The sequence below is a fragment of the Macrobrachium nipponense genome, chromosome 46, assembly GCF_015104395.2.
Source record: "Macrobrachium nipponense isolate FS-2020 chromosome 46, ASM1510439v2, whole genome shotgun sequence".
Lineage (NCBI taxonomy): Eukaryota > Metazoa > Arthropoda > Malacostraca > Decapoda > Palaemonidae > Macrobrachium > Macrobrachium nipponense.
In genome coordinates this window covers 26,303,291-26,320,175 of record NC_061106.1, presented here as the reverse complement: position 1 = coordinate 26,320,175, position 16,885 = coordinate 26,303,291, and the positions used below count along the sequence as shown (strand labels likewise).

General features: G+C 34.3%; 1 protein-coding gene across 3 annotated transcripts in view; it reads left to right on the top strand.

Moving 5' to 3' along the window:
* LOC135214822 (uncharacterized) overlaps nucleotides 1-16,639 on the top strand; it is a 31,444-nt gene extending 14,805 nt beyond the window's left edge. For all 3 annotated transcript variants that reach the window (XM_064249202.1, XM_064249201.1, XM_064249203.1), the window contains exons 3-7: nucleotides 3,911-4,078; nucleotides 4,549-4,663; nucleotides 7,991-8,166; nucleotides 8,399-8,558; nucleotides 12,784-16,639. In XM_064249202.1, the coding sequence (XP_064105272.1) occupies nucleotides 3,911-4,078; nucleotides 4,549-4,663; nucleotides 7,991-8,166; nucleotides 8,399-8,558; nucleotides 12,784-13,449 (1,285 nt within the window). In that variant the 3' untranslated portion in view covers nucleotides 13,450-16,639. The remainder of the gene's footprint in view (nucleotides 1-3,910; nucleotides 4,079-4,548; nucleotides 4,664-7,990; nucleotides 8,167-8,398; nucleotides 8,559-12,783) is intronic.
* The last annotated feature ends 246 nt before the right edge of the window (nucleotides 16,640-16,885 follow it).

Sequence of the window (16,885 nt, the reverse complement as noted above, 5' to 3'; positions counted from 1 at the left end):
ATAATTGTATTCAAATTGCACTGTGAGCAAAACGGTTAAAGCTAACGAGTTAATTTTTTTCCATTGTATTGAACACTAAATTGCGATCATTTTGGTATATAACACATTGTAAAACAATGGCAACAGAGAAAATATTATCACAAAATGATGCATGAATTCGTAACGAGTGGACATAAAAAAAAAGCTTTTTTCAAAAATTCACCATAAATTGAAATATTGTGCTAGAGACTTCCTGTTTGTTGCAAAATGAAGGTAATTGATTGAATATTACTAGACTGTAAGTGTTGTAGCTTACAATTGCAGTTTTCGACCATTTTGGTCAAGTTAAATTTGACCAAAGGATGAATTTTTTCTATTCATCGTTATTTATATGAAAATATTTCAAAACTGATAAAAGTTACAACCATAGGTTTGTTTTTTGTTGTATTTTACATGAAATTGCACACATGGCTAATTTAAAATGGTGCAAACCGCGTGGACGCAAGGAAAAAGTTTATTTCATAAATTCACCATAAATCGAAATATTGTGTTAGAGACTTCTAATTTGTTGAAAAATAAAGGTAAATGATTGAATATTACTAGAATGTAAGAGTTTTAGCTTACAATAGCGTTTTTCGACCATTTTGGTCGAGTCAAAGTTGACCGAAGGTTGAAAATTTGGCACTTATCGTTATTTACGTATTTGAAAATATTTCAAAACTGATAAAAGCTACAACCATGGGTTGTTTTTGGTTGTATTCTACATGAAATTGCAAACATTTTCATATATAAAACTTTATGTAACAGCTAATTTAAAATGGTATACATTACTACAATCGGACAAAAAAATTCCTGATTTTTTTAGGAAGAGTTACCGCGTGGACGTAAGGAAAATTTTTTTTTTTTTTAACAAATTCACCATAAATTGAAATACTGTGCTAGAGACTTCCAATTTGTTGCAAAATAAAAGTAAATGATTGAATATTACTAGAATATAAGATTTTTAGCTTACAATTACGTTTATTGACCATTTCGGTCGAGTCAAAGTTGACCGAAGGTTGATATTTTGGCACTTATCATTATTTATATGAAAATATTTCAAAACTGATAAGAGCTACAACCATGGGTTGATTTTAGTTGTATTCTACATGAAATTGCTCACATTTTCATATATAAAACTTTATGCAATGGCTAATTTAAAATGGTGCAAACATTACGACAATCGGACGAAAAAATTTATGATTTTTTCGGAAGAGTTACAGCACGTTCGTAAGGAAAACGTTTTTTCATAAATTCACCGTAAATCGAAATATTGTGCTAGAGACTTCCTATTTGTTGCAAAATGAAGGCAAATGATTGAATATTACTAGAATATAAGAGTTTTAGCTTACAATTAGGTTTTTCGACCATTTCGGTAGAGTCAAAGTTGACCAAAGGTTGAAATTTTGTCACTTATCGTTATTTATATAAAAATATTTCAAAACTGATAAAAGCTACAACCATGAGTTGTTTTTGTTGTATTCTACATGAAATTGCACACATTTTCATATATAATACTGCATGTAACGGCTAATTTAAAATGGTGCAAAAATTATGTCAAAGTGACTAAATAATTTCTGATGTGTCGCTGATGCTTTTTAGTGCGATAAGAAAGAAATTCGCGCTTGCGCACCTGCGTAACGATTGTAAACAAAACAACGCCTTGATCTGTGAGCTCCCAGAATCCCCCAAGGCGCATGATTCAAAAGTTTTCGCTTAGTAGGCCTTTAACTATTTTTCCGCGAATTTTTAAAAAAACTTTTTTTTATATCGACGTACCATACGTCCAATTGGCACCCAACAGACAATTTATATCGACGTTTAATACGTCCAATCGGCATTGAAGGGTTAATGTAATTATTTTCCATAGTGAACTTATTTTTCACTAGTAATTTTATATAATCAGTTAAGGTTGTAATGATAAAAATTCATAATGAAATTTATTTACACAAACTTTATATCCTAAGGAAAGGCAATAATGAACATCCATATTGAAATTTAGTTTGTTCTGACACGTTATACAAACCATCGGTTCGTTTACATAAGGAATTACTATTCAGCGCCAGCTGGACCTGTCGTAAGATTTACTAACAAGGTAGTTCAGCAGTAGCTGCTTGTCCGATGGTTGGGAGTCCCGCCCAACTGGAGGTAAACATACCACTTTGCTTTCGACCGCTGTCGGGTGAAGACGTGTGCTCGCCTCTTTGCCTGCCTCTGTCTTGAGATTGTTTCAAGCTTAGTTGCCTTTCAACCTGCTTCCTTATGCGTGTTTGCCTCTGCGGGTGGGGATCTTCAGCAGGTGTGGCACTCGCTGAGTCTTCCAGGCACTCCGCGTATTCAGAGGCTCATCCATCATCTTGCTGCAGCCCCGGTCACTCACGGGGTGGAGACGAGGACGACTACGACTATGTCGACCCCGGGTTATGCAGCTCCGCCTCACCTGGTGTATACCCAGGACGTGACCACTGTCACCCCCTCGGCTGCGGTACAAGCTCCGTTGCCGTACTTGCCCCAGAGGGAGTTGGTACAAGCTCCACTTGGTTTTGCTATCCTCGCTCCTCCCCCTGACTTTGAGTGCCCGAAGAGCTCACCCTTAGATCACCCTCCTGTTTCCATCGCCGTATCTGCTGCCCCTGTTCCTGCCCGCAGGTCCTTCCTGCGAGGTGGAGTTGGGCCCCATTGCTACCGCAACCGCCCCAGTTCCAGCCTGGATGGGAGACCTGTCTGCTGTCCTGAGGAAGTTGGCGAAGAAGTAGTCCAAGAAGAAGAGGAAGGTGTCGTCGTCTTCTTCGTCTTCATCTTCATCGTCATTTTCTGTTGCCTTTTCCCCTTCGACTTTTAAGGCCTCCCAGCTGAGGAAGAAGGTGCCCCCCCCAAGAAGTCTTGCACAGGGACTTCTAAGGGTCTGTCTCACTCCGGCGGTACATGTGAATCTTCCGCTAGTCCTCCCATTCCTCCCGGAACGGGCCCGTCTGTCTGCTGCCCTGAGGAAATTGGTGAAGAAGTCCAAGAAGAGGAAGGTGTTGTCATTTGGCTTCTTACATAGGACATTAGTTCTTGCTTGCTATTCATAAGAGGTACGCTTGCCTCCCTCTTATGAATGGGTCCAGAGGTCTGGCCACTGATCCTGCAGTTCTCACTCTGATCAGTTGGACAGAGGCTAGGTTCTCCCCCTTTGCTCTTATGACCGGGGAGGGAAACCAGGTTGGGCGAACACCAGTCGGTTCACAAGACTCAGATTCCTCCCACCAATAAGTGAGTCTTCCTTATGTAAAGGACCGATGGTTTGTATAACGTGTCGGAACAAATCACAGTTTTTGAAAGTAAATTGTATTTTTCCTAACTATACAAACCTGAGGTCCTTTACATATAGTCCCACCTCATGCCACTCCTCACTGTTCCTGGGCCTAAAGCAAAGTGGTATGTTTATCTCCAGTCAGGCGGGACTCCCGACCATCGGACTAGCAGTTACTGCCGAACTACCTTGTTAGTAAATCTTATGACCGGTCCAGATGGTGCTGAATAGTAATTCTTATGTAAAGGACCTCAGGTTTGTATAGATAGGAAAAATACAATTTACTTTCAAAAATTGTGATATTTACAATATTTTATATCCTTGGGAATGGTAATAATGATGAAGATCCTGAGTCAAATTTTTTTTGGGGAAGTAATGATGATCAACATCCTTAATGAAATTATTTGCACAAATTTTATATCCTTAGGAAGGGTACTAATGATGAACATCCATAATGAAGTTATTTACACATTTCATATCCTTAGGAAGGGTAATAATGCTGAACGTAGTGAAATTTGGTGACATTTTATATCCTTAAGAAGGGTAATAATGATAAACATCCAAAATGAAATTTATTTACATGTTTTATATCCTTAGGAAAGGTAATAATGATGAACATTCAAAGGACTATTTCAAATTAGCAAAAGCTGTTATTGAGCCGTTTTGGAAGAAGAAGGAAAAGGCGGAGCCTGTGGATAGTTTCGTTCTGAAGCTTCATTATCGAATGAGTGTTTGCTTGTTTATAGTCATGTTTACAATTGTTCAGTAAGTACAGTACAGTATTGTTGTTTTTCAGAACTATGTTCTTTTATTATAACCATTGTTTAAAGTCTTTTGTAATTAAGTATTAGTTGGAAACATCCATTGCATACCTTGTGAGACTTAGTTTACTCTTAATTAAAAAACCCATGAGTTGATTAAGTGGTCCATGGATACTGCAGTGTAGTACTATTGAAAGATAAGTTTGTTATAGAATTCTTTCAGCTGAGGGTTATTCATTTGTTTTATAGATTATCATATTTCTAGTTCAGTTTTTTCTTATCCCTCATGAAGCAGGTCTGCTCAAATGCATGCAAGATGAACAAAGTGCTTGATGCACATTGTTAACTGTTTTGCTCAAGATCAATTATTTACATGAAATTACCCAGAATATTGTCAAAAATATTTTTTTTGTCATCACAAAGTGTTTTCTTGCTATAACAGTACTTATAAAGTAACTTTTTTTTCATTTTTAGGTCAAATTGGTATGTAAAGGAATCTATAAAATGCGTATCTGCCCACTTTACTTGCACTGGTGAACTCCCTTTTCACCTAAAAAATTTTTGCCTGTCTTTTTCATATGTGTGTGATGTAAGTATTATTTTTTTTTTAATCAGACCATATTCTTTGATATAATGTGATGGTTTTTATTTAAGTAACTTCCCAGTATTTCATTGCTAAAAACTAAGCCCTATTAATAATAATAATACATTGCTAAGAGTTTCACTCACTTGGTAGTTCGTGGGTTATGCTAGTTTGTTTTGGGTTAGGTGAATAAGACCCTGCCCACTTTCAGAGTAGAGAGAGGAACAATATGGTAAAGAGCTCAGTTTGTTTCTGCTGGCTGATGATTGTACTTCCACTATTAGCAGCAGCTTTGTTTGGAATTGCCTATCTTTCTGATTGTATTTGTTCATCAGTTGGTGAAGTATTCGTACTTTGTTAGCCTTGTGGCATAATAAGATAGAATTAGGTTTCTTTTTAAACATGATTAATCAAGACTTTTTTTTTTTTTTTTTTTTTTTTTCTCCTTTTCTTTTACTTAGTTGACTTCTCAGGAATGTCAGACACTAGTTTTACTAGCTATTGCAGCAAACTTGTTTGACCAAAGAATCTTATGATTCTCGTACCACATGCACAATTTGTAGAGGACAAATATGTTCAGTGGATTAAAGGTGTAATGAATATTCTGACTGAAACTGTAAGAAGGGGAAGACGTTGAGTGCACATTTAAACAAAATGGCTAGGGATAAAAAGTGGAAGGCAATTGCTAGATGGAATTAGTAAGTCTTTAGCTAGCCAAGGATCTCCTTTTGATAATGATAATGATATTGTTGATGTTGATCCTAACCCCATGACCAGCCTCAAGTTAAAAACTGATATAAGATTTGAATTAGTGGTGAAGTCTATTGCTCAACTAGTATCATCTGTGAAAGTCCCAATGGACAGCAAAAGTGATTTGGAGTACCCATTGGGGCCCATTGCTAGTGATGTGTTGATAGGGGAGGTGGCTGCCTGGCCCTCTAATTCTCCTAGGCAAAGGTCAATGGTAGTTAAACCTGTTGCTGGTTCCTAGGTTGCAGCTAAACACTGTTGGAAAGATGTATCTCTGGATGTTCATAGTCTTGTCGAGTTCTGACGATTCCAGTCCCAGGCACCAATGGCGATTTGTGGACAAATCATGCCCGCTTAAGAGACATGCAGTGGATGTGTCATGTTCTCCTTCTCCTCCAGTACCTTATAAGATGCTTAAGGAACTGTTACATGCAGTCATTGGGACAGTCCAGAGCAGCTTTCTTCTGATATACCGACACCAACTTTAAAGCCGATACCTGTTACCTCCATATTACTGTAATTTAGGAGAATACAGTGAACCCCCGTATTCGCGGATTTCTCTCTAGACCAGTGGTTCTTAACCTTTTTATGACCACGCCCCCTCTAAGAGTTGGTCTTGTCTTTCACGCCCCCCTTGCATCTGTGAGTAAAATTCCCTCCCAGATTTAAAGGAAAAAAAGAGAAAGAAAAGGGGTTTCGAGGGATAGGGAGGGAGGTCAATAATTACAAAACATGGGAAGCCCAACGAGCCTAACTAGAGCAGTAGACTCTAGGAAAGTAACGTTATATGGCGACACTTTTGCATTTTTTCATAAACTTCTGAATATGAGTTCCTCACTCTTGTTAAGAGAATAACGAATTTAATTTGAGAATTTGTTTAAAATTTTTCCCTAGGGCTCGCGCCTCCCCTGGAAATTCCTGACGCCCCCCAGGTTAAGAAACACTGCTCTAGATCATATACATACACCCATTATTTGCAGAAAAGGAATACCAGGCCCTTTCATCATCTAAATAAATGAGTTTGTTAACTGTTTCTAGCCAATATCTAAATTAGAACTCAGAGTAAAAGTATATATTAGTGATTTCAGATTGCTTGTCACCCCATGAATTCAAGTAAGCATTATGTACCTAAATTGTTAAAAGTCTTAATGGTAGCCATAATATAAGCCAAACTGTATCCAGGTAACTAAGGGATTAAACTAGATAGTTATACTTGATGTTCTTTTTCAATAAAAATTATGCCTTTGAAATTGTTTATATAACCCTATTAAATGACCTTTCAACTTTTGAACCTTTAATATATAATAACCAGAGAACAAGAATGATTTTAGTAACAATATACACAGTTAGTAACAATTTATAGTGTCTAACCCACATATTTATGAGGGATAGGTACCAGACCCCGCCCCCCCAACAAATAGCTAGAACCCAGACCTCTATAAAAATGCTTAAAACTGCCCATGTAGTTAGGTAAAACTCAAGAAAAACTCACTACAAATGTTTACAAAAAGTGCGTTTTATGATGAAATTGATAAAAACTAGGAAATTGTGGATATTTCTCATAAAAAAATACCACGAATAGGCAAATATTATTCTGCTAATAATGGGGGTACATGTTCCAGAGAGAAATCCGCAAATATGGGGGTTCACTTCATTCTCCTAAATAACAGTAATATGGAGGTAACAGGTATCAGCTTTAAAAGTTGGTATCGGTATCAGCCAAAATTTTGGTATCAGTGCATCCCTAGTCTTGGCTTGCAGGAGGTTCGGGAACTAAAAGAAACTCCGAAGACAACTTCTTAGAGCACTTGGTTAATCCTTTGCCTCATTACAGGTATAGGTCAACAAAACATTCAACTCAAAAAAAGCACAAATCCCTTTGGTGGGGTTTATTAATATATACATTTTAGAAAACCTAGAAGGATTTTAAATTCCTATAGCTGACCTTATATTTGCACAAAGCCTTCAAAGGACAATTTTGCAAGCACTTTTTGGCCTGCTAAGTTAAAAAAAAACCCTAGTCTTAGGTGTTTCAGCCCTATTGCAGAGCAAGATAACAGTGAGATGTATATAATTGGAAAAATATTTTATTGCAGTTTTTTATGGTGTGCAAAGATTTAACATATCTCATTACTTTTTTGTAAGTCTTTATTTTAAATTAAGTACTACTATGTATAGATACGTATATTCTTTTACATTTTTACATGACTAACATCAACTCATCACTTTGACTTTATTTTTTGTTTATTGAGTGTACTATGCTAAATATGTACTATTTACTTTTATTGACATTAGGATGTATATCATAATGCAAGTTGTAATTTCACATAGACATTGATAAAAGAACATTATTGCTCATCAGAGTTTTGATCAGTGGAAAATTCCCTGGTGTCTTGAATAGGCATGATATAAAATTGTTGAGTGACCCATTGAAAACAATGGTAAATTACTGTCAGAAATCGACTAAAACTTTTCATTTTTCCCATAAGAACTTGAAAATATTTGTCAGAATAGAGGTTTAGAGGTATATTGGAATATTTTCCTGTATAATTAATTTTGATTGATCATGGTTGAATGTTACAGCTCACATCAGTATTAGGCAGCTCCTGCTCCCGCCGATACCTCTTATTTTACCGTTGGATTCACACAAGTTTTCTGGTTATTGGATGTCTATATTACATACCAAGATTTATCGCCAAGAAAGTTATGAATCCAAGGTTGAAGAAACTCCTTTATGATCTTGCATGTGATGAAGCTAGGTAAGAGGCAAATTAAATCATACATACGTATATGTATAATGTGTCTTATTTCTGAAAATTACCATACTTTATATTTTTTTTATATATTTGCAGCCTTGAAATTTTTAGTAGATAAATACTAATGGACCTGTTTACTCATACAATTGATAAGATAAATACTAATGGACCTGTTTACTCATACAATTGATAAGATAAATACTAATGGACCTGTTTACTCCTACAATTGATATAGGTATGATGCTGCTTCGTGTGAGCAAGTAACAGAAAAAATGCTCAAGTTTGTTGATATGGACAGAGGATCACGTTCACAATATCTCTGGCTTGTAATTTGTCATGTGATTGCTTTACTTATAGACTTTGGCGTTATATGTTTCTTTGACTTTATGTTACAGGTAAGTGTGCCACACTACATATTTCTTTTAACTTCTTGTTATGTAGGTATCACACCAGTTTTTGCATGTAACAAACTACATATACGTAATAGTCTCTGAACTTTAAGTTTGTTGGTGGCACATGATATTACCTAGATGAACTACCAATAAATATGAATTAGACTTTTTGATGCAGTGTGAGCCAACTGCTCCCCAACCCCATGTTTAGAGTAATGGTGATCTTACATCTTATGAAAGGGTAAGAGCCTAACTCTATATAACCTAATTTAAGTTTTTGGCACCCAACTTCTCAATATACAGTGCCCCCCCCTCCCCCCCCCATTTTTACATCAGCATAGGTTTCAGAACTTACTGGGAAAATGCAAAATTTTAAATTAAAATATCCCCTCTAAAATTGCTTATAACTGTCATATAACTGCCAAATACCTTGTACCCCTTAAACTGAAATGCCTATTTTAACATTTCATTGCTTAATTTGACAGTTCAAACAAAAATATACCATAATTATCATAATCAAATAATTTAATTTAATTTCAAACAAAAATGCATCCCAAAGCAACCTTACATGACAGTAGTATACTCTCCTACTTCTGTTACTCTTAAGTTACTATATACTACACCCCTAAAACACTTATAACTGTGTGCTTTAACACTTCATTGCTAAACTTGAAAGTTCAAACAAAAATATACCTCAAACTATCATCCTAGAACGCTCTTAATATCATTTTAAAGTCATGTTGCAAAATTAAGTACCATTCTATAACTGTTACTCTTCAAGTATCCCCTATCATTTAGACAAGCACATTTTCTTTGGCCTACAGCATCATTCTGCACATATATACTACAATGCGCTTGGCGTACATTTTACATATGGTATTGATATTTTCCTTAGTTGTAAGATTTTGAAATTGTATTTACTCTACTGGTACGTGTTTTAGGTGAGCAATATATGTACTCTTGTATAGAGCATATCTAAAATACATGACTGGTTTAGAATGATCGGGCATGACCTCCAAAGAGAGTGCTATGTTTGTGTGTTGTGTTAGTATTTTCATGATTATGTACAAATACATTTATGATAAAAAAAAAAATTATTTATACTACAGTAAGTTCTTGGTTTACATCGTTTTGTGGTTAGTCGTCAACATCTATAAATTTATTAAAAATTTCTTATGCCATCATTCTTGTAACAAAAAATTTTTATTCTCTCTCTCTCTCTCTCTCTCTCTTTTGTAAAGTGCTCCCCCACTTTTACATGGTATTAGGTTCCAGAACCTGCAGCGGAAATGCAAAATCCCCTATAAAAATCCTTATAAGTGGCTTATAACTTCCATATAACTGCTAAATACCAAAGTACTCCATTGTCTAAAATGCTTATAACTGTCTATTTTAATATTTCACTGCTTAATTTGATAGCTCAAACAAAAATATATAAAAAAACCATCATCCCAAAAGATCATAAGACAGATTAGTACCTATTCTGTTACTCTTTAGTATATATGCCCCCCAAAATGCTTATAACAATGATTTACTCATTTTAAAATATTAATGTTGATATAAACAGCAAAATATCTATAAAATGTTTAATACAAATTAAACAAATCTGTCCTACAAAACAAGTGACAACTAATCAAGTTACCCCTGTACTGTATACATAAGCCGTTTTCTCTCATGCCTAATACTGAAGTATTAATCCTTTCAAAATTATCACTAATTCGCTTTTTTAATATAACAACAATGTTTACTCGCGAATTACTTTATTTTTTCATATTGTGAAAGTGACTAAACATTGATTTTTATGATTTACATCCTGCTTATAATGTAGTTAAGTATCTAGTATTAAGCTCACTCCAGGTTGGGCCCCAGACTGAGCATAATAAGTGTATGACTCTCTCTCTCTCTCTCTCTCTCTCTCTCTCTCTCTCTTCTCTCTCTCTCTCTCTTGTAATATAAGATATATTTGCAATGATATTACTGTAAAGTTTGTTTTATGATAAAGCATGTCATACACTTTAAAATATTTGCTAATTATTTTCATTTTATTTTACAGTCTTCTTTTACTGAAAATAAAATGAAAATAATCAGTGAATATTTTAAATATTGTTCAACTTGCTTTATCATCACAATCTTCACAGCAATATAGTTTCAAATAGATCTTACAATACCCTTTGAGAGAGAGAGAGAGAGAGAGAGAGATCTATTATGCTCAGTATGGGGCCCAAACTGGAATGAGCTTAATAGATGCATAACTATATTATAAGTAGTATGCTGTAAATCATTTTTATCATGAAAATCAGTATTAATTACATACACAACATGAACAAAGTGTTGCTCTAACACAAAAAAGCAAATCAGTATTAATTTTAGTGATTGTTCAATTGAAAAAATCTGCAAATTATTGAAAGTTCCTCATGGAAAAGTGAATAATGTGTTCCACTAAAATCTGACAAAATAGACCACAGAGATGTGAGTTTGCCCATCCATCACTGAATACCTGTTACAGTGGAACACCTCCCCCCCACGCACAAATAGCTAAAATCCGCAAATAACTTAAAACCCCTTTAAAACTGCTTAGAACTGCCTATTTTATTAGTTCAAGCACAAAAGAAACCCCCTGTAAAAATGCTTATACCTGAATATTTCAATAGTTTCATGACAAAAAAGGGCGTTTAGTCATAAAATTTATATGTTAATACAGTAATGAGTGAATATTTCCTGCTGAAAAATACCATGAATTGGCAAATTTTCCACGAACGATTGGTAGTAGATATGATCATAGCGCCTGCAAATCTTGGGAACGTAAATACAGGGAGTCCACTGTATAGATTTTCATATGATCATGCACATCCATAAAGGGTTAATGTATTTGTACAGTTTGTAGATATTTGATTTACTTTCCTATATCTTATACTATTGCAGTTTGCATTTTCATTTTTTTCTTTTGTATTTTTTCAAAAATATTGTTTCTACTGAATTTATACAAACAAATATTTCTTATATTTTTTATGTGAATTTGTGGTGACAAATCATAATATATATTGTTTGTTCATACGCAAAACAAACCTTCGGTCTTAACAATAGGATAAATCTTCTGGTGTCAGCTGGAAACCAGTTAAAAACAAAGATTGTAATTACATGTTAAAAATCTGTGGCATCTGCCTTCCCATGCATAATTGACATGGAAATGAGTCCAGAGACTGGACTTGAATCCAGTGACACATCAGTCAATCTTCAACCACTGAGGAGAGCGGATGTTCGCTTTGCTCTCTTCCTCCAAGTTTTTTTTTTTTTTTTCTATCCAGCCTAAGGAGTCATGTGTGTGTCAACATATTTGTACAGCCTTCTTGGATTCCTGTGTTCGTGCTTCCTCTGGGACAGATGCAACTATTATTTTTTGGGATATCTTGGAAGATATATGGAAACATTTATGTTAAGACATTTCAATGTGTGTGGTTCGGGACATTCGAGATGGTTTGGTTTGTGTTGCAGAGAAGGTTTATGTGTGAAGGATTTGTCTTTTATCATAAGTGTGTTCCTCCACTTCCTGAACACAAATGTTGATGGCGGTAGATGTCTGATAGCGTTGGTCTCGTGTGCATGCTCAGGACCAGTCAGGCATACATACATACATACACGTAGTTCTTTTTAATTTTATGGATGTAATGAATCTTGACATGTTTCTTTGTATTTAAACCCAGTGGACTGAGTGTTAGATATCCACATATCTAACATCTCAAAAGCTTAGGTCCTCTTCTTTAGAATTCTTATTTCTAAGAAGAATGATCTGGTGTGCTGAACCTCCAGTTGTTTCAGGATTCTCATACCTCCCTCCAAGTTTGAGTCTATCTATCCTATTGTGTAGACTAAATGTTTGTTCTGCGTATGAACAAATAACAATTTTTTAATTAATTTTTTTATTTTTCATAGCTAACAAACCTGAGAGCTTAACACTGACTGCCCACCTCTAGCCAACCCTCTTATGTTTCATCCTGGGTTGGAGGAAAGATTGATGCTTCACTGGATTCAAGTGCAGTCTCTGGACTCGCTTCTACCTCAACTATGCATCAGATGCCAGATGCCACAGATTCCTTGCATTTACCATCTTTGATTGTTTTTAACTGGTTTCCAGCAGACGCCAGAAGATTTATCCTATTGTTAAGACCTCAGGTTTGTTAACTGTGAAAAATACAAATTAATTAAAAATGTATCATTTTCTGCTTTTCAGAATCGATTCATTGGACTTCTGTATCATTCTTACCCATATCAGCGCAACCCACCATACTTCACTGACTATATATCACAGACATTTCCACCTTTTGCTAACTGCACAGTCCATACAGAAAATCTCATTAATGTGGAAAGGGAAGAGACATTTGGTTGTTATTTATACCTCATGGAATTATATGACAAAATATTCATCGTACTTTGGCTATGGCTTGCGTTTCTGTCATTTGTTACCATTCTTAGTATATTGGTTATGCTTTTGGTTTCTTTTCCACCCTTCAATCATTTCTTTTTATGCTTGTTCACACCATCAGTGAGGCTTGGTCAAATGAGAAAAAAAGTTCAGTCAATGAGCAACTTGAATGACCTTTATACACTGTATCTCATGAAGCAACATTGTAGTGAAAGCCAGTTTATTAGATTTATTGCAAAATTGATCCACAATTCTGAGGATACTCTTGAAGAAGTCTTGGTTATGAAAAGGGGAGAGAAAAAGAAATGTGACTCTGTTAAAGAGAAGTGTGTTGTTTTTGATGGCCAATGGAATAGTGAGAAGGAGGATGTAGATCCTGAAAGTCAACGTTGGCCACTTAATGCAAGTACACCACAGTATTCTGAAACAAGAATTGCAAACTGCAGGACATTTGGAAGGCCTCTTGAGCTTTGATATTTATGCCAAGAGATATACTGTATGTTGTCCTTTCCACCTCACAAAATGAAAGTCATGACTCCAATGGAAATTTGTGTTTTATAACATGAGATTTTACCTGGTGCAAATTTGTCCTTACTTTATAATTGTAGAATTCAAGCTGTTCAAATATTTTGTCAGAGGCAGCAATTTGTAAAACTTTATGCAATACATACTAACTTTGATGTGGGAGGGCAATGTTATTGTATGTTCTATTGCCTGGGTGTTATTACCGTGCACCTTAATTACCTGTACATATTCCACATCTGCTTAAAAGGATATATAACTCATAATTGAAGTATGTACATTTAAATACAAAGTGTTATTGATTACATTTTTTTTCAGTTGCCCAGTATGTAGTTGTTATTTTCAAAATAGTCAAGCAGTTGTGATATAAAGGGTTGAGTAAGTTCCTCACTATTTGAGGGTAATTAAATTTTACACCTTTATAATAGTAATAATTGGATTGTTGACCTTTAATAATAAATTTTATGAAGTTATAATTATATTAGAAATGTCATTACTATGAAACCATTTTTGAGCAACTGGAAGTTTAAAAAAATTGTAAGGAATTTTTTTAAAACTTAGCTGTCTCTTAATTTCTGAATAATTACCTATGTACAATTTATTAAATGTAAGAGATCAACTTTATTAGTAGTAGCTGCATAACAATGCATTCAATTCTTGTAATAAGAGCTACTATGTGTATTATATGAACTGTACTAATTTTTAGTGGATGGATAACTTGTCATTCTGTCCCAGTGCATTGGAGAAAAGATGTAAAATTGGCCCAGATAACTTTGAAATGTCATACATCATGAGCCATAGATTGGTTTTCATTAAGCTTGATCTTTGTAACATTTTAGATTAATTAGTAGCTCAGGGAAGCTGAACTTGCTCAAATGTTCCAAATAGTATTCTCAATCTACTCAGGAAACTAAGTTTTACTTCTTACGTTGTTGCAATTTTGTGTTTGAATGCCTGCAAGAAGAGGCATTTGGAAATTTTGGAACCTAAGGAGGTGGAACAATGTTTAGGATTTTTTTTCAAGTAGTGTTTTATTTTTATAAGTGGTCTTTAAAATTGGTGGCATTATGTTATATTTTGAGTGTACATTGTACATTGCAACCAAATTTGGTATTGTTTGTTTGTTGCAAAACAAGATAGTTTAAGTACAAATGTTTATTAAAGTACAAAACTTATAAAGATATGCAGATAATTGGTAGTTAAATTGTTGGAACATTAAATTGTTGCCACAAAGATTAATATGCAACTGTTAATGGTTCATTGTGTATGTAACTTTTAACAGCCAAATTTTATTTTAGAGAAAGTTTTTTCATTTGTATCAATAACTTAGAATGTATACTGTGGGTCTCAAACATAAATGGGCAAATTGCTGTGCAGTGTGTACATAATTTGCTGAATCCATTTTCCATTGTCATAGAAATACTAGTTATATTTTAGTTTTCTGTTTTCAGGGGTACAGTAAGTTCACTTCTTGGTTTTAATACTGAATTTTCTGTCACATTTTCAGAGTTTTTTTGGTTCTAGGATTTTTTTTTTTTTTTTAAGTTTATTGTGAATGTACATTCATATGTATAGAAATAAATTGGTTTTTGTGCATATTCTAAATATTAAGTGCTTCAGTAAATTGTGAGTACCATGTTAATTAAATTGAGGAGTGTAAGTTATGATACATCCATTTATTTTGAAATTTTTATGTAAATGCTAATTAATGAGTTGTACTAGACATTTACAAACTTGTGCAGCAAACTTTTTGGAATAGTTAAATCAGTTTGGAAGTTCAGACATTTGAACCCAGCATCATTCTTGTTATTAACAAAACAAGTCTACAAAACTGTGGTAAGATGAATCCATACAGCGATAATTGAAATAATAATTTAATATCCTTGACAATGGATAACTTCAGGATATGTCGTCTATGGTGATCCATGAAAAGTATTAATATTTTTAGCATCTTTTTTCAACTGGTGACATCTACCAGGTAAATGGTTATTGTATTGATAAGAGCTTGCAGTATGATGGAAAGATCTGTATACTTTAATATTTTTTTCTTGGCTTGCTTGGTTATGGAATACCCTGAAAAGAACAAAAGAACAAAAATAGAAGAAATCACTAATCAGTAGAGCTTTATTGATTATTCAAAAGGATACAGATACAGCCATGAAAGAACAGGATTAAATTAAAAGTTGTGAAGTCTTTATACCTGCTGTGTAACATACCTAAATCTTGTTGCAAGTTGTTGGGTCAAGCCTTTCAGATTACTGTATGTATGCAGTATACTTTCATATCCTTTGCAAATGACAAACTCATTACATCAAAAGTTTTTGGAGTCTTGAAGTTGGCTATTTTTAGGATGAGCGGTAGATTGCCCACTATCTCACCTCACTTAAAAAGTATCTTGTACAGGTTTTCGTTAGATCATGTGACCTAACTGCTTCTCTGAGAGATATCTCTGCATGAGTTCTGTCACATGATTGATTTCTTTAAGTACTGTGTACACTCATTAAAGCCTCCATAGGATCTTATATGTGCATATTTGAGGTCAGTGATATTGTGATTGCTAGAGGTGTTAACTGTAGTTGATGCTGATGATGGAATATCTGTGACATTTTCAGTTGGTCTGAAACATAACCCCAGACCTCTCATGCCAAAGTTGCTCCAAGACAAACAAGTAACAAGTCTTTTTCTTGGTATGTAACTTAGTAGTATAAGAAAGGATATTTTTTCACTGTTATGGTATTGATTGTTCACTGTAATTATACATTCTTTAATGTAATGAAATTAGTTAAGGTTTGAGAATTGGACTCATCACTACATATCTTTGAAAGACAGATTTGCAAATAAAAAACTTTAAAAGGACCTAATTAACATCCTAATCTAGGTATTGAGGGGAGTAACAAATATGAGAATATTTTATTTTATCTTTTTGGTTTATATTTTTAGTAAATTCTCTCTTTGCCTCATTCTTGGTTATTAAAGTTCTGATTGATAGCAGGATGCAAAATCACAAGAATTAACAACAGTAGCCATCCATTTTTTTCTATACTAGATTTTCATCGTAAAACCATTTTTGCCACATTTTATTTCTTATAACATTGTAAGTATTTTGAACTGGTAAAAGAAAGAATAAACAAGGTCCATCAAATCAGTTTTTTCTTTTTAACATGGAGATGTATTGTTTTCAGTTGAGAGTGGAAGAAGACAGGGTTGGAAGAATTTTTGCAGAGAAGTAACTGCTTTAGTCAAGTATAGTTTTATAGTTTTATTCTTATCATAAAGACAAATCAGCCCAACATTATTAGTTGTAAAGCTATAATATAATGAGTATTAGTACTTTACAGCAGTAATTGTAATTTCCAGTCAGTTGAATCTTAATGGAAATTATGGTAGG